Source organism: Branchiostoma lanceolatum, chromosome 9 (assembly GCF_035083965.1).
Source record: "Branchiostoma lanceolatum isolate klBraLanc5 chromosome 9, klBraLanc5.hap2, whole genome shotgun sequence".
NCBI classification, from domain to species: domain Eukaryota; kingdom Metazoa; phylum Chordata; class Leptocardii; order Amphioxiformes; family Branchiostomatidae; genus Branchiostoma; species Branchiostoma lanceolatum.
The window spans coordinates 17,571,428-17,589,943 of record NC_089730.1 but is presented as its reverse complement, the minus strand read 5'-3'; the positions used below and the strand labels follow the sequence as shown (position 1 = coordinate 17,589,943).

Sequence of the window (18,516 nt, the reverse complement as noted above, 5' to 3'; positions counted from 1 at the left end):
CAGAATGAAGAGGGGCTTCAGTGTTTAAACAAGAGCTTTTAAAAAAAGCTGGCGTTTCGGCTACGTTTATAAGTGTGAATTGTCTTTTCCCTTTACTTGAAGTAAAATCTGCCAGAGGAAGTCACTCAAGGGCTGTTCAGTCTATAAGAAAAATTGTCATTTTGGGAAATGAGTACTGTTTTAATAGAGAAAGGCAGATTGGGGAAAGCAATTTTGAAGTTACGTCACTTAACTTAAGTGCTTTTGAAAAAGCTGGTCTTGGCCTACAACTTGTACTTATTTGTAAAATGTATAATAGGCTCATTATAAAAGCTATCAATGTAATTATGTACATGGCACGCAATAAAACATAAAATTTGAAAAAGCACCATTGAATCATCAGCACTATGGTAATTAAGTGAAATAGAAGTTCATAACAGCTAAGGTTCTATCTAAAATGACTACCAAATGTCAAACAAATCAACAGCTACCTCATCCGTATTATTCTGGTTTCCGCATTTACAACATTTCTTCCTTATTTTCCTGGGTAATTTTGCTAAAATTCATGAAAATTCCCATAGTTTTGTGCCGAGGGGCGCCACTTTCCACGTCCGTGTTGTCTGAATGAAGTCGATACTGAACAATGGAGCATTTGCTACTGTAACAAAGAATCGCTGTTTTGCAAACAACATCAAGAGCCTCTGTTTACATCGGGGATAGAAGTTTAGTGGCGAGTGTTTTGCAAGAATCATCTTACCGCGCATAGGAGCCGCTGCACGGTATTTTCCATTACAATGAACAGAAAAATTCGAATGCTGGGTTTGGAATCTATGAAGTCCTGTTCATAAGATAAAGGCCTTGTATATATTAAATGAATATTTAAAAATAACAAATATAAAATATGTCTTTATTTATTAATGAAAAAAAATGATATTCATAAATATGATATTGATAGATTAATATAATATCAATATATATTTTTGATATTCAATATCTAAAAAGAAAAAGAAATCCATGCACGGAGACGAACCCGGATCTTCTGGGTCCGAAGCGCTTCGCGTTGCCAGATCGGCCAAGCTGCGGTACGTAACTATTCACACTGGACGTAATATTATAACCTTACTATATGGTATCATTTATGCCGATTTTTGGTCGTTTTCTTGACGAAATCATTTTTTTTCTTCTGCAATCTTGTGGAATAGATGTAATATGGTCATTTTTCAGGATATCAAAGTCCGAAACCACAATGCAATGATATTTCCGAACAGTTGTAGCAGTTACATGCGGTCGCCGTCCTGTGTCACATGCAAATCTGCGCCGTCCTGTGTCACATGCAAATCTGCGACACAGTGTTGAACCAAGCTTCCCTGGTCCCTGGTCCTTGCTTGAAGCCTCCTTGCTTGAAGGTAAAAGCCAGGAGAATGCGTTTCGGCGCGCATGCGCCGAAACGCAAAAAACGGCTTGGATGTAGGTACGGCCAGGTTTATGTGTGTATAGTGCTGCATTAGAAAATATCGCAGAGGTCTTGTAGGGGTCAGCAACATACATTATTGTCAAAAGAGTAGAAATCTTGTTGTCAAAGCAGCAAAGTTAGGGATAACGTTATCTGACTTAACGCAAGGTACAACATGCCCTTTAAAATTTTATAGAGTGAGAAACAGAAAACACACAAAACTGAGAAAAACATAAACTTCTTTAAATGAAACACATTTGCTTTTTCATTAAGATTTTGGTCTCTCAACGGGCGCCACCACAATTGGTATAGGGCTTTTTGGTCTTCCAGAAATCAGAAATACTACACAATGATACAGAGAAATATAATAAATTATATATCCAAAATAGAATAGCTGCCACCGTTCTAAGCTACAAGGTAAAGCGTAGAAGCTAGTTTTCTGGAGGAACGGTTTTTTTTTTTTGCTGTACATGGTAGTAACATGTACATGTATTGAGATGTCATGCTGATCGTTTGTCTCGAGTTTGTGCCACGCAAAACGCTGACAAGCAGCGCGAAACGATTTCCACGGACGTTACCGACTACCCGAGGAGAATCTCTGATAGTGGGATTGTGGTTGTGTTGAGAGACTAGAATACGTGGTATGTAGGAAACGTACAGCAAACTATATAAACTATTTATCAGAGCATAACATAACGATGAAAAAATAGTATCGTGTAGATAAAAATGTAGCAAAAATATGTGCATAGTTTCCAAATATGACTGTATCAAAAGAAAGTTTCTAGAAATCCGTATTTCTTTCTCCAAAACGGCATCGTTGTTGAGTAATAAAGAAATTCTGGTGCCTTGATATTTCGTACTTTTTTGTGAGTAGACTGACAACAGTGTCTTCTATGATATTACATGGTAAGTTAACTAGACAGCTAGTTCCAAAAAAACACAGCGCTATAGTAATTAATACTATGTATGTAAGTCCTAATCTATCAATGGTGAAATTGTTATTAGTATTGGTTATAAGACTATAACGACAGATAGAGTATATATCGTTTATATATCTTACACGAATACAAGACGAGCTCTTTTTGTTATTTGACAAATATGTCTATAATACTTTGAATGATAACTGAACGAAATTCATCTGCATTTCTTGCTGAACGACTTGAAAATATACGGAAGAGCCACCCTTGTGACGTCATATATGTCAGAAAAAAGACAAATGAACCCCTGCCGACGTCAGTTCTAAACAAGTTCATAAAACACAGAGGTGACTCGAGAAAGGGCAACTGCCATTTTTCAAAGTCAACGACTGACACTTTAGGCGACGTTTTTGGATCTTTAAACCTTGACGATGCTAAGAGTTTAGAAATTCGATATTTTCGATACGTTGCATACAGTTGACGCAAAGTATACCAAGTTTGTTAAATGATCGTGCCGTCTTGTACACAGACTGGCGTCAGACGATTTTGTAGCTGTCTCCAGCACACTGCTTTTTAATGTCTCAATTAGACTTCCTGACCACCCACCCCCCTCCCTCCATCTGGAAATGCTAATTGCTTGGCTTCGCCTGTCCGCGACTCATTGTCACCTCCGCAAGATTAATGATGTCGAGAGAGAGACCCTTTGTCGACCGTTCCGAACTGTTTCTCGCTACAAGATGGAGATAGATTGATGTGAGAACGGTGATGACCATCTTGAGTTTACCCCGACCTTATTATGTTTGTAAAGCCATTTTTCACGCCTCCCAAACGCCTTATCCCGGCTAGAATCCATCACGAACTCGACAAACCTCGCTGACAACTTGACACAGCCTCGCCTTTCATATCCAAACTACGACCTCCCTGACACACACTACATTTTAGTTCCCTCCCTCTACCCTTTACTATAACCAGTGGCTATTGTGTATTTGTAGCGGGTTTCTCGGGTCTGTTTTAACAAGGTGATTCACATGCTAAGCAACGCCAGGGTTACGAACTTCAAGCATGTGCTTTTGTTGGTTTTTGGACTAAGGGTTGACCTAATGTACTTGTGAAAAAGGACCTGAACTTGTACGAGGCTTTGTGGGTGTTTGCGTGTTCACTGAACTGTACATAACTTGACCTTTTTCTGGCCTGTAACGTTCAGAATCCTTGGAAAAAAATAACAACACATTGCGCTGTACGATAGAGAATGGTAGCTGGCAACGCTATGGCAGTTTACACCTTTGTCGGCCATGTTTCTTTGATATACACAATTGATGCTATTTTTCTACCCCACCTATTTAATTTTTTAGCAAATTTGTTGTGAGTTTGTTATGAGGGCCAATAAAATCTGACCTGAATAAAGTCGAAAAAATCCCGATTATGCTGATTCTTATTTTCTATCAGTACGGCGACCAAGGATTCTGAAAAAATGTTTGAATCTCCTTGTTTTGACAACAATAAGAATGTATTATATGTATCTTACCAGCATCGCAACTATCTTAAGAGAGTATTTTTACACATGTGTATGCCTATTTAGCGGATAGTCAGCATATCTATATTTATGAACAATGCCACTAGATATGATGAGCGGCATTGCAAACATGTGTAAGATGTAACTATTTCAAATCTAGTCTTATACAACTACTGATACCTTTGTGAGTTTCAGACGATAATCACAAATTATCAGTCAGATCATGCGACATTTTAACCTCGTTTTGACCCGGTCGTCTCCATAGTAACCCAAAGATGGCGGCGAAACTCCCGCGGGTGTTCTCTGTTCAAAAACAGCAGTATATTTCACCCTTAGACCAACAACCACCACTCAGCCCGTGTCATGTCGGGAGCCACTCCGACCCAGACCTTTTGTACGGTCCCACAGGCATTAACTATATATACGGGCAGGTGGTCAGTTTCGGCCTGGTCAAACAGAGCATGTTGACCGGCTTGACCTCTGGTATTTCCGAACCTATAACTTTCCTTATACAGAAATATATGGAGAAAACGAGTGACAGACATTTCAGCGGTTCAGTCCTTTCACTTGAGTGGCTACGTCTTTCAGATGCAACTCTACTCATTCTTGAATTGATCTTGAAGAAGGCGACAGCGGTCGTTGAAAATATGCCGATACGTGAATACCTTAGTGTTGGAAGAAAGTTTAGCACTGTATCATGATTACCACCAACACAGATGAGCTTCCATGATCTACTCTTTTCTTTGTTGTGTGCTGATTTTTACCATACGGTATAACACGCAAGTCACTGGTTTTGTCAGGAGATTTAGGTTATCTAATTCCTTACGCGGTTTAGCCTTCCCAAGCTAACTTTTGTGAGAACAAGTACGCTTCTATTCTTTCTTTAAGTTAGTACATTGTACATTGCGCATGATGAAGATGAAGAAAATCTCTTCTATTATCGTTATATTCTTGACCACGATGGCTGTATCATTTATTATATGAGTCCTTATATATAACGACAAACTTTTAAGAAAGAAACAAACAACAGATGACGCTTCCATTTTCCTGATATTCTTATCAGAATTCGTGTGTACTGAATATAATGCAAACCATGCCTATTCTCATCAAATAAAGTGAAAGCATCACGTTATAGACGTTATAGAAACGTTTCCATATCTTAGGCAACGGTAGATTCAACAGATTGAGTTTGACTTGACTTATAGACAGCACTACGTACTATGTAAGTTATACGAAAGGAATGCCAACGAAGGACGTTCGTAATACGATACTATTTTTCCCCAAATCAGGCGTTGTTCTACTTTCCATTGTTGTGGCGCTTATGCAGAAAGAACAATATTAAAGTAACTTTAGACCGGAGGACCAGTGTTCCACACAGCTAAATATTCCGGCCCCACGGGAATCGAATCCGGGATTACGGGTTTTACTGGCGTCAGGCTCTGCTCTGGCGACGCCGAGGAAAATAGAGACATCACCGCCCAGACGGGGTTTAACATGACAGAGGCGTCGGGAAGGGCGGGTCTGATGAAACCAAATATTGTGTTCAACATCAAACCTGTTATTATAGTAATCAGACTCGGAGATCTGTCTCCTATACTCTCAGTCTGCAGTGTAAAAGGGTCAGTTACAGAACCACAGGTCGATTTATTTTACTTATCGCACACAAGCGTGGTTTCTGCGTGAGAAAAAAAGATGTTCGCTTCTTCCAAAGTTGTGTACGATACTTAACACAATGCAATCTATCTTAGAATGTCACTGGTAAAAGAGCTATAAGACAGCATCTAAATGCACCGTTAAGTTTTTTTGTAGGATGATAATAGAAACGCTACCGTCCCTGCCGAGCGTAAAATCGTGTCTGCTCCAGGGAAGACTGTATAATTATGGGATCTTATTGCGTCCTGTCGATAAACGTCTGTGCGAGTTTTCAGGGGACACCAGTGGCATACATAAGTCACTTTATTTACAACTCAGCATTATCATCACAGAACATTGAGGCAACTTTTTTGCTTCCATTCATTCCTTGGTTTCAGTGTGCAATGAAGTGCAATGCAAAGTTTACCCTGTTTTATTGCATAACGCATTAAAAAAAGGAAGAAATTGGTGCTGAAGTTGTGGATTTTTTTATAGAATACGGTAATTAAAAACTAAATGTTTTACCATATTTTCCAGAGAATACGAGCTATAGGTACAACCAGAGACTCAATATTCGTAAAGTTTTTTTTGTTGCTATTTTTCATTTTGAAAGTAGAGTAGGAGTCCTTCCAGGTGCGAGAGAAAGCTGTCCGGATATGGAGCATTTGCTGTTCAGTACAAACCTGGTGTGTTGTGCCATGCGGTGGTTTACCGGGTATGCCATACAAACATACAAGACAAAAAGAAGATAAGTATAAGATCAGCACACTTTGCACTACATTCGTGAAAGGCAATATATGAAAGCTGTGTAATTCTTTTTCAAGATTGCGTTGGTCAAATTTGGTCAATGGAAAAAAACCATTTTCATAAGGATGGCATTTCATACAAGAGCCTGGTGCAACCATTGATTATGTAAAGCCCCTATCCCCTATAGCCGACCATGACCTCCCATCGGGGCTGCAGACCCTAGTCGGGAGCTAGGTTATTTATGTTTGAGAGTTTGTCGGAGAGGCTCCCTCTCAGTCTTCTCAAAGTCTTCTTCACCAACCGACTCGGAATTTTGACAAATAAAAGCGGCAAAATTTCATTCTGCTTGGATGCGATCAAGGGAGAGCAGTGGAGTTAGGATAGGTTGGTTTCCAGGCTTCTCCCAACCCAACCCAGCGACAACCTTGGTTAGGGAGCGGCCGGGACCAAAGTCGTGGGGGGTTCCTAAATATGTGAACACGTGTGACAGCGCTTCAGTTTACAAAGAAACGCTTAAAAAGCTTGTAGTTAAGGTGTAGAATCCGATCGCCAGGAGGCGCTTTACCAACAAAATGGAGCACAGCAACTTTTGCAATGGGGGAGGGGGGTAATATTTCATGGATTTTGCCGAGGACTTGATATACGTCACTAATGTATACGTACTGGAATATATTTTGACTGAGAAGGATCGTTTTTGAATCAAGAAAACACGTATTTTATCGGTTGACAGCTGAAAGCTTACTTTATATGCTTTCTATATATTACTATTATGCTATATCGGAAAGAGTTCCTTCCCGGTGTGTGCGGATCAAATAAATCCGTCCGGATAAACGCAGCGTGTAGTCGCCAGCTATTACAAATCAGTGATTGAAGGTATGTTGTTTATAGTGATATATCTTTTTTAAATGACAGAGGTAATCTATTCTAATTATAACTTACGCGTGTGTCAAGGTCAAGTGACGGGCGTCGTTTTCAAGGGCACCTTCTGTTCGATGTCAAGAACATCTTTTAATCATCGCGTAATTGCGTAGCTTTGTCGGCCAATGTGGCAGTCAACGTTAAATAGGAATGTAACATCAACAGACAGTCAAGCACACGCACACATATGCACACACACACACACACACACTCACACAAGCACACACAAGCACACTCCCTCTCACACACACATGCACAAACAGACTCTCAAGCACACACACACACATACACACACACACACACACTCATGCACAAAAACAGACGCACAAACATACACAGGTGAGGTCACTATTACTTCTCGTCAACATACACCATTTTGATCAATCATTATGTGTAGATACAATGTAATAGATAGTAGCTTAGCATTTCACTTGCGCAGTCCAGGATGAAATAGAAAGTTTAATACATGGTTATATTCAGATGTGTTAATTTCATTCTATATCACAGATTGTATCATTTTCTCAATTTTAAACAACATTTTTTCAAAAAAGGTCTATGTCAATGTCCATTTCTCTTTTTAATTAGCCATAACGTTACATTTCTAGTTGCCAACCTGGTGCTTATATGAACGGCACATATGTGCTTTTATATATAGCTAGAAAAACCGTGCGCTCTACATTTATACGGCCATAATGGAGTAATGGGCGTTCGTCTTTTCATCCGAGAGGGGTACAAAGAACGATTTCCTCCCAAATCGCGCGCCCGTGCGGCTAATGTTAGATAATAGGTGCGAACACCTGTACCTGAAGACAGAAGTCACCTGTGCGCACTGTTGTAGAAGATAATTGTCCCGCTGTGCGGTTGTGATTATGTATAATGCAATCAGTGTGGTGAAGTGTAGCGTACATTAACACAGGCAAAGTGTTAAGTCGCAATTTCACTCACTGTTCACGTTGATATGAAAATTGAAAACAAAGGAATATCATGGTGATTTGTACTCTGCATTTGAATACGAACATGCATTGAAATAAAGACTACGACTGGCACACAAAACGTTAAAAATTAACGCGAAGTGGAAGGTAGTTTTCGATAGTAGATCGTCTAGTATCTCCTTTGTATTTAACATACGGACTTTACGACTGACGACTACAATACACTCTTTGTGTAATTTTGAGAATAATAGAAAAGAAACAATCGGTTATAACGACGATGATACACAGCCTTGTCTACGTATTTTGAACACCTGGGTCAGTTTTAATCTAGAGGCCATCAAAAATAGTTGCTATCGATATGAAACAGACGTTGAAATAAATCATGATGTGTATATAGTTGATAACATTAAAAGTTTCTGAAAAAGCGAGACATTAAATGCAGTCCAAACTATAAAAGAATACAATTGCTTTGTTAGAATGCCAACAAGTATCCCCACATCTAAATGTTCAAGGCTGGAGATATATATCTAAATGAAGTGACGATTTTATCATTGAAACCCCGGTGGAGTAGAATTGAACGGTAAAAAGGGAAGATTAAAATCACAGAAATATGTAGGCTAATATCCGTAAAGCATCTGTCACGCCCGCATAGCTGTTGAGATCAAATCGTGGTAAGAAAGAAAGAAAACATGACGATGACCTGCGGGCAAGTCTTTACACATCTGTGCACCTGTCGTCTGAAACAAGATGGCGGCCTTCGCGCAGGCGCACTAACGAACATCAAGCTATCACTTCAAACAATCATCAGTCATATCGTCATTTGACTGCGTGTCACGAAATAAAACAAAAAGTGGTTGAACCTCAGATTGAGGATTAAGCATGGCGCTTTTTCGTTTGAGTCCGATGTGGCTTCGCTATGTCCCGTATTTCAATCAAGCACACCGGGTCACCCCTACTCGTCTTGATACGTGTGTTGGGTTCTTTTACGTGCGGAGGTTTACAGCCAAAAGCTACCGCATACGCGAGATGACGACTTGATGTCAACATTCGAAAGAAGGTTTTTCTTCCTTCTTGATTAACATTAAGTATCATATTTTGAGAGCCGTGCCAGTTAATACTGAGCCATTAAACTAGTTACAGAACGTGATACAAAAACAGCTTCGCAAAGACCATGTCTTTATGATTGAGTGCGCTGTGGCCTGCAGCAAAAGACAAACAGTTACTGAATCATTACAGAACAATTGTATGACGTATCTCTGTGTGTATCTCGGTCAAACAGGTTGATAAATCGGTTCGCTCGCTGCCCCCAGGTGACTTATTAGTAATACTCCAGTTCACGCGATCAGGCGAGTACTAATAACATAGGCTTGCCTCATAGTCTTTCTTCTGTGATGCATGTTTGATGTTAATGCTGTCTCGATACACGTGTAGCTTGTATCAAATCGGAAGCATTTTCGATGATTTTTGAACAACTTTCAAGCAATCTTTGTAGCTGATTGGCAAACGAATTTCATTCGCAGTGTTACTACGTGGGCGCTGATGGTCTAAATTCATTTGGTCTTTTCAGAAATTAGAAACAATTTTAGAGGTTATATAGACTTTCGTGAGGGAGATAGAATACCCGAATGGAAGTTTTTTTATGTGAACTCGCAAACATCAAGATGTATATTAGCATTGCAAAAGTGTACCGATGGCACATGTAAATTAATCAATATTGGTAGCATTATGTTGTGAACAAAGTACCTACAAATCAACATACTTTCAGACAAGGAATAAATTGTCTCCCTGTTAACATATAATCGTCAATGTTTAATAACTTTATGGTAACGGCGCGGTCACAGTCGTCGTTTGATGCCGAGCAATTTTTAAGTAGGCGGTGAAAATAACTTTCGACAAGGATATAAGACAAGTCTTTTCGGTAACAAGACCAATAAATTCCGTACAAAATATGAACAACTATTCCAGAAATGGCCTCAGTCTGTGATTGTAGTAATCGTAGTGCGACGATAGGTACGGCGATTTCCCACCACGTACCTTCAACAAGGAAGGCTGTCGTTTCGTTTCCGAAATGATACATGGACAACATTTCCGAGTGGCGCCATGGCCCAGCCCCAGTCTGGGTGAGTATTTGTACAGGTTCGTAGCCGACATTGTCCTTAATACACTGTTCTATAGACGCGGCGCAGCGCGTAGAGAATCGGCACGAGAGGGACCCCCCTCGAAGACTGACCGGTCTACACAAAACATCAAAAGCGAACCTTGACCAGAGAGCACTCCTCTACCCTCTAGCTGTGGTCCTCGGAATTGCGAAAATTAGAGACCCGGAAAACGCTAAATTGTGAGAAAATGTGCCAGACGACTTTTTAATGACAATTTTGGGAGTTTCGGGACAAAGGTAAGCAGATGTTAGAGGTCATGGATTGAGCCGAGGAGAAGATTTTGAAAAGATTCGGTAAAGGGCTAAAGATGGTGTTTGCTGTGCTTAACGCTCCAAATTATCTACGCTTTCTTTGAAACTTTGGATCAAATCTCTCAAAACATGCAATATGTCTGTTGTTTCCACCGTTTTTTTAGATAATATACGTTTGTTGGTAAGTGATGAAGATTTACCGTTTTATACTATAAAGTGTACATGACTGTTGATAATACAGTATCACGACGTATAAACATTAACCTTCCTTTTTATGAACCCTTCAATGTACAATTTGCAAGACCAGAGACGACGTTGTTTTAGGCTTTTTTTCCATATTATTATGCGTGTATTGTAGACTCTACTTGGTTTCTTTTCACTGGTGATGCTAGTATCAGTTGCTCGCAAGAGTTCATCATAACTTTGTCTTGAACTTTTTCAATAATGTCCAATACTGATATATCTATAGGTGTAGCCACGATAATAGCTTGTAGAAGAAATACAAAATTATTAATAATAATGATAATATTGGGTAATATAACTGCCAGCCACTTTAGACGACCCTTTACTACATATATGAGAAGCAGTATAATATTCCTGTATAAATGGAGAAAATGGCAATGAGTTGTTTTGTATGTTATGACAATTATTAGAAATGTTTAAAAGTATCGATGTTTGATAATTTAAAAGCACAGGTCAAAATGTACTTCAGGAGAATTCCGTGTTTTTAATGTTAAAAAGAGTACATCATGACAAGAAGCTGACGGCTTCGCCTGTGTTTTCTGTCAAAAAATGATCGCCAAAGCCGCACGGTTCACTCCAGCCGTAAAACCGGACCGGACGTTGAACGACAGCGGAACATATGCGGCGGAATTGGCGGTAAAAATGTGACGTTTTACCCAGTTGTGTGCTCTCAGCAGTCGGTCCCCAAGGGTTATCTTTACACATTGTTTCCCCAACAAAAACGGCGTTTACATAAAGTAACATTGTGACTGCGCTGTGACACTCGCGACCTCTTAGCGTGTTGGTTTAATCCGCCAGCCGACTCGCCGCCAACCTTTTGTATCACGCCGCGGGAAACAAGTCCCGTTGTGATTCTTGGGAACAATAGTGTTACTGACCCCGTCCTTTTCCGACAAGCCCGCGAAACGTATTCTTTGCATCTCTGACGTTTGAATGGATGGCGTTAAAACCATACTGGGACGTAAGCTGGTTCAATGAACTATGGACTGGGTTAAGGGTTCTGTGTTGCAAAGCTAAAGACACATTAAAAGGTCTAGACAAGAATGTTGTATCAAAACTTCTTTGATCAAGATATTGTCCAGATTCATTTAAAGTTGGTGGCTGAGAATTGCAACCTTCCTTTGCTTTCAATGATAATTTTGCATTTGATATCGTTTCTATTATTTTTTTTCTTCTTCAAATGGACAGGAATCAATGAATCAGACACTCTCGCAGCAGTACATGATGTTAGTAATGTTGATTACACGTGTTTAGTTGTTACTGTAAGTTGTCTATTTGTGTTTTACTCTGTACATGTGTGCCGTTGCGTTTGTATGCATGTTTTGAAAATATGAAAATTAAAGTACGCAACTTTTTGCACCGCATTTTTATACATGAAGCAATGAGAAACACAGAAAAAGGACATGTGAAGAATTCATTGCATTAGACTTAAAGCTTTATATTGACATTTTTCAGTCAACCAATTGCAGAACACGGTGCGCACTACTCAACAGCGTTACCTAGCGGTATAGCGGGGATCTGCACTTATAGAGACGGCTTCTCACAATCTTGCACATCGGAGAAACAAATTAACAAACACTAGGGCAAGAAGGAAGGCTACATTTGCACGACAACGGTCGGTTGTGGAGGTGGCGTCGTACGGATGAATCCTGACCGTCATGCCTTTGTAGGAGATGACATAATTTCCGGTTGTTGTTGAGTTTCCTCCCACAGCTTCGGCACCTCCAGCTCTATTAGACATGACAACCTAAGATGGAAAATGATAAAAGAGTAAGAACTAATCATATATTCATGGGTATATGCATGCATTTTTGTGTTCATACTTTTTAGCACAATTATTACTAGTATACTGTATCAACATTAAAAAAAGCAAACATGGGCTAACAGTAATTTCATTTATTTGTTTGTTAGGATTTTCTTTCAATGAATGGTCTCATGGCCTATTCTGAGTAGCGCTATCTTCTTTTTGCACTGTGTTAACTGAACTAATAGCGTGCACATAGACCTTCCGATAAGCTCATATCAAAATGTACAATTACACAACATGTAAAAATTACAGATGCACAATGGTGCAAAGAATTTGAACGTGAATAGCTATGTCTATCGATCTAGAAGTGCTGTGCTAAGAGAGCTAGACTGCCATATTTCTCTACCTGGTTACATAGGGTTTTTATATAAGCACACCTCAAACTGTGGGTTCTTCTCATATGTTCTGCCATAAACGATGTTGTCTAGTCTAGAGTTGAATAGACTGGTGGCAACGCGGGTCCATTCTCTGCTCTTCCGGTAGGAGGCGTAAGGACTACTGAAGATGTCGTCAGAACCCACGGCGTGATCAAATCGCTCGTTTCCGGCAAGTGACTGCTTCCAGAGGGCAAATGTCACCTAAACAGGGCGTTAATAGCCACGTAACTATGACTTAAGTACCTTAAAGGTGCAGCATTTTTTTGTTTTTTGTAAATATTGTAATCATGGTATCAGACACATGCAAATCGTGACAATGGTGGCTGTGACGTCACTGACGTCAAAACTATGGTCAAAAATTAGATAAGATTTACGTATATCTCAAATAGTATTTAACCAGCACGGGCTAGGACAAACGAAAAATCAGTAATATCATAGTTTTAGCAATGTAAAATTGCCATGAATACTTACATTCACTCTTAAAATCTTAGTATTGAGTTAATGACAATTAACGTTAAAAAAGCTCCCCCTACCTGTTTTGTTGCGAAGTCCACCCGATCTTCCTCTGTCAGGTAGCTCGTGACGACATCCTTGATGTCAAAGTCACTTGACGTAGAGATGACGGCCGAGCTGATGTCAACCATCATTACTCCACCAGCGCCAACTACCTGTAGGTAGAGAGTTCAATAATAAAACAATCCGCAAGGGGGCATCCTAACTCGAGACTTTGACAATATGACGTCATTTCAGCACCAAGGACAGGCACCTTTCTACTGTTGATGACTGAGTTAACGGCACTCGACCAATAACGCTATACAATGGCTGCTGTGAACGCGACAAGATGTTTGTAATCATTTTAAGCAATGGCATGAGAAGTTGAAAGAGGTTTCATTCAACCATGACCTATGTTACGACGAGTGAATTTGCAATGACAACGGTAGAACCATTCAATGCTTAAGATTTTTTAAATGTTTGGATATTCTATGCTTAGTACTCATTACGTAGGGGAAAAAGTCTAGACGTGGAACACAGAATGCCACCAGTGGACTACCTGTGCTTGTACAGCTGTGTGGCCAAATGGCTACTTAAACAGACATCTCTACCACCCTATATACCCCACTGTGTGGTAAGAAAGTTTATCTAACGTACCGTCCCTACAGCGCTGTCCGGGTCTGTGTCCCAGGTGAGGTGTAAGGCCGTGTTTTCGTCCACTCCGACTCCGAGTGTTGCACCGTTAGGTTCGTCCTTCGTGTCCGCTAGCAGCCGGATCAGGCGACCTTCTCGTCCTTTCTCACTGATAGTAAACCGGTTAGGCACAAATTAAATCAGTTCTTTATCAAAATTGATCTTCAAGTCAAAGTCTGGATTTTGTTGACTACAATTATTGGATGCAACATTATAACATAGCTGACATAGACAATAAAAGGCCGACAACTACGACGTTTAACAAGTAGACATTAAAATCTAATATAGCATCGTATATGCGTTAAAAACGTTAGAATTGACTAGTTCGAACTTTGGCTGAGATAAGGTATGCAGATTTTCGGCGGAGTTGATCATACCCCTACCATGTCTGTGAAGACAAACAAACAAACAAACAAACAAACAAACAAACGGCAACATATTTGTAGACTGACCTGAAATGAACGTCCACGACAAACCGCGGAGCCAGCCCGATGCCACCGCTCCGGTTGTACGCCACCTCATCCGGGATATCGGAGTCGTAGTAGTCATTGACTCCGTGCGCAAGCGCGTTGTAGCTTAGACCAACAAACACTGAAAAAAGAATAGGCCATACTCCGGATACATTTTCGTGCAGGGGGGAAAAATGAGAAATCTGAGTGACTATGGAGGCAAGCGTGTGATTGACAACAGAGACCGGACCGGCCCCATACGCTTTGTCGTGGCAATATATCGCTTGCCCCCAATGTTACCGATCATTCCATAATCCGGGATATAGCCTAGCCTATTGCACGGGTGCAGGAAGAAGTAAAATATACATTAATGAGGAAATATGATTACTGAAATATCATTGAGCTCTTACCTGATGATTTGTATGTTTATGAATTGAATGCAAATTATATACATAACGTATAAAATGCCGTTTAAGAGATTTTTTCATCGGAATTTATTTTGTATAGAAAAATGACTCCACAATTTACTTGAATCACTTACCTTAGCCTGGGTGTAATCCTATCACTACCGGGGCTCCTACACTCGAACAAAATAGGGTAGCGAGTGTAGGAGCCCCGGTAATAATAGGATGACACCTAGGCTACTCCTACCTATCATGACGGCTGAACTTTGACATGCTGCCCCAGCACTTGTACCCGCCACCACAGTGCCCGCCTCGAACTTCTCCCGGATAGCGGCCAGGACGGGCGACTCCTGCCGATCCCCGATGTACAAACTGTGTAAATAGTTAGAAAGCAACAACTTCACAAGTCCTTCGTTACTGGATTCTTTGGAAAAACACGGTCTCATCACGGTAGTTTTGCAAGAGTTAGTCCTCGTGCCCTCTGTCGACATAACAAATCATTGCAGGACTGTTGCCTACGCTACCAATTTTCTGTCGGATGTCACGTTGTTGACTTCCGACTATTTGCCGAACAAACACAAACCGCAAACCTGGATCGATGGTGTTGGTGCTGCGTTGTAGAAAAAATGAATAATGAAAAAAGAAAACATGGGAAGCCTGATATTTACCGAACGACATTTCGCACAATGTGAAACGTTTGACAGTAGCTACTTGTAAGAATCTTTGTAAAATTGAAGTACAAGTCTTTCTTAACAACGCCATACAAGTACATGCATGCATAAACAAACTGAAATGCCCTATTTGCAATAAATGTAAGCAAAAAAGCGAGCTATGTACGATTCTATGACATGAATCTGATCACCGCCTCCGAAGAAAAATCCCGTCATGCCATTGATGAGGGCAACCACTTCCGGGTCACTGTTGTTTTCTTTCCGGTAGATATCGATGGGTATCCATGTTGCCTCAACTGCACCGTAACGTCCTTGGAACATGTCCTGATAGTACTGAGCTGAGTTCTCGGGGTTGAGGTTAGCGGCTGTCACTAGACCGATCTTTGCATTGCCCCGACCGCCCTGGAAAATATACGTTTAGTATCAAGTCAAATCATATTCGAATGTATACATCAAGCAATATATAATACAGACGTATGTATATGTATAAATAAATTTAAAAGCAACGGGTCTGGTGTACCAGTCTGTGATCCGTCCTCCTCACTGCATTAGCGCATGTCAGCCTTCACCAGCCAATTACGTCACCGCCTACGTTCAGGAGGCAGCGTGAATGGCTAGCTGGTAATTTTCCCTCCAACAACTGGAGGGGTAGTATCTAATTGGCTGACGGTTGTCTAACGCAACGAGAAGGACAAATTGCAGACCGGTACGCCAGGGTCTTTGCTCGACATGTACAAGCGACAGGCTTGGCTAACCACATACAAAGTATCAAAACAATTCATCCAGGCATGCATGACTTAACTTGTTGACAGATGCAAAATGCAAAAACTATGTGTAACAGACCGCCCGGCGTAATATAACCAGCTGCTGTCGCGCCGCGTGCCTGTTAAGCTGATGTCTTACCGGCTATATAGATATAGATACAGATACAGACAGACGAAGGAAGGGAGGAAGGAAGCCCAAACACACGAACGTTGAAGAATAGATAACCCCTCTGGCAAAGGTAACTACATTAAGCCACAGCTAACAAATGCAGACTTACTGCCAGCTCGACTATGAGACTGTACACCTGTTCGTTGTCCTCCTGTAAGTTTCCCCCTACCAAGACCAGGTTTTTCTGAGTTCCATACACACACGCTAGTGTACAGGCGAACGAAATGAACAACTTCGGCATGTGTAACATGTCGGACATCGATAAGTGCATTCACTAGTGGTTCGAAGTCCTGTTCCCTGCAGTGCCTACAACTCTGCGAAGAAGGTAAATATATTCAATCTACGAAAGAGGGGGGGCGGTGGCGTTTACTTTTGATGTTTGAATACCGTCAGTAAGGCCCTTTCAGGGTGTTCTTTTTTCAGATTTAAAGGAGACTATAATTCTCTTTACGGACTATGAGTTATAATCTTATAGGTAAGTATAAACCAATGTGATATAGGTAGTGTACCAATAAACCAGTTAGCAACTAATCAGGCCACCACAAACCTGTCACCTGACAGATTGCTAGTGCGTCATAACGTTTTTTGCTTGACTGCTAAATAAACATTATCACATGGCCAGATGGTGTCGACCAATCAGAAGCCTCCATTGCCCACAATAAGTGGTCTGTTATCACGCCATAACACACCACTTATTGACGTCATGCCATAACAAAACCGTTGCATTTTGTAGATGGGGGTATCTTTTTGATGAATCTTTTTCTTAACCTTGTTTAGAATATCTTTATTGTCTTAAAATTCCCCCAAATGTCCTAAGAATACATGAAGAATTCATGAAAAAAGGAAAAAAATTCAATTCAAGTAAAATTCAAACGGAAGGACTAAAAACAATATTTTTCACACCCCCGCCGTTAAAGTGGAACCGGCCCAGACGATCGTTCGCAGAACGCGTTCGAACGTCCGCCATAAGAGTACCACAGTTTTTCGTCGAGGAACTGTCAGACGCCGACTTAGAGTCAGTTTTCGGGTCATGGGAAGTTGGGGAAGACGCCCAGGAACATACTTCAGCAGTTGAGGGGCAAGGAAGCTGACGAGTGTGACCAACAAGAAGCAGCGGGCACACAGAGTCCCCTCCCCACTCATCACATTGTATTTCCCGAAGTAGCAAATCATGGCAGACAAAGAAATTGCCCATGAAACCTCCTACGTTTCTACCCAAGAGGACCCCAGACCGGTATGTTCACGTTTCTGAGGGGTTTTACCTGACGAAAATTAAAAATGTTACTGGCAAAGTGATGTCGTCTTGTTCAAAACAAACGCCCCCCTCCCCATGGCCCAAGTCACGAACACGTAACTTCCCGAAACCGATGTGTTGGCATCGAAAGAATTACGGTCAAAATCGTCCAAATTCTTACAGGTTTGTACCTACAATGATCTCGGCTCGATATGTGTACGCTTCTGTGGGATTTTTTTTCCGGCTTGAGTAATAATTATCCGGGGAAACTACAACTTGCGGCAAAGGGGAGGTAAACATGTACGATTCTTACCACACCTAGGCGTCTAACAACCTGTCAATTTATAACCGTGTGGGCTCGAAGACAAGTCACCGCTTGTTTACATTGGATTATATGAAGATCATATGTACAATGGATTGATTTTTCATGTATAGTATTAAATAAAGAATCTATGTATTATACAGAAATTTGTCTCTCTTATATGGGTCAGTTTGGATAGGCTATGTGATAATAACGTTAATGACCCGCCTGTTCCTCGGTGTGTATGGTGTCATAACGCCTGGTCATGTGCTATAACCACCTCATAAAACCACCTCGTTCGCTTCGCTCACTCGGTGGTTTTATTCGGTGGTTATAGCACATAACCAGGCGTTATGACACCATATACACCTCGGGGCGGGTCATTAACCCTTAAGTAACGCTACTTAGTCG

The 18,516-nt window shown here is 40.8% G+C and overlaps 1 protein-coding gene across 1 annotated transcript; it reads right to left on the bottom strand.

The window, feature by feature from the left end:
* Positions 1 to 5,211: 5,211 nt before the first annotated feature.
* LOC136442630 (cyanophycinase-like) lies at positions 5,212 to 16,920 on the bottom strand. The gene is made up of 9 exons (XM_066439576.1): positions 16,680 to 16,920; positions 15,804 to 16,039; positions 15,214 to 15,338; positions 14,566 to 14,704; positions 14,078 to 14,222; positions 13,462 to 13,596; positions 12,929 to 13,129; positions 12,322 to 12,491; positions 5,212 to 5,383 (listed from the first exon to the last, which is right to left on the bottom strand). The coding sequence occupies exons 1-9, from the start codon at positions 16,839 to 16,841 to the stop codon at positions 5,212 to 5,214; spliced, it is 1,485 nt and encodes a 494-aa protein (XP_066295673.1). The 5' UTR covers positions 16,842 to 16,920.
* Between the last annotated feature and the right edge of the window lie 1,596 nt (positions 16,921 to 18,516).

Excerpts from the sequence above, each read along its gene's own strand:
- LOC136442630 (XM_066439576.1), bottom strand. The coding sequence starts at position 16,841 with ATGCACTTATCGATGTCCGACATGTTACACATGCCGAAGTTGTTCATT. Across the intron at positions 12,492-12,928 it reads AGAAGAACCCACAGTTTGAG|GTTGTCATGTCTAATAGAGC; the intron begins GTGTGCTTATAT and ends TTTCCATCTTAG. Across the intron at positions 5,384-12,321 it reads GCCTTCCTTCTTGCCCTAGT|ACCCGCCCTTCCCGACGCCT; the intron begins GTTTGTTAATTT and ends TGGTTTCATCAG.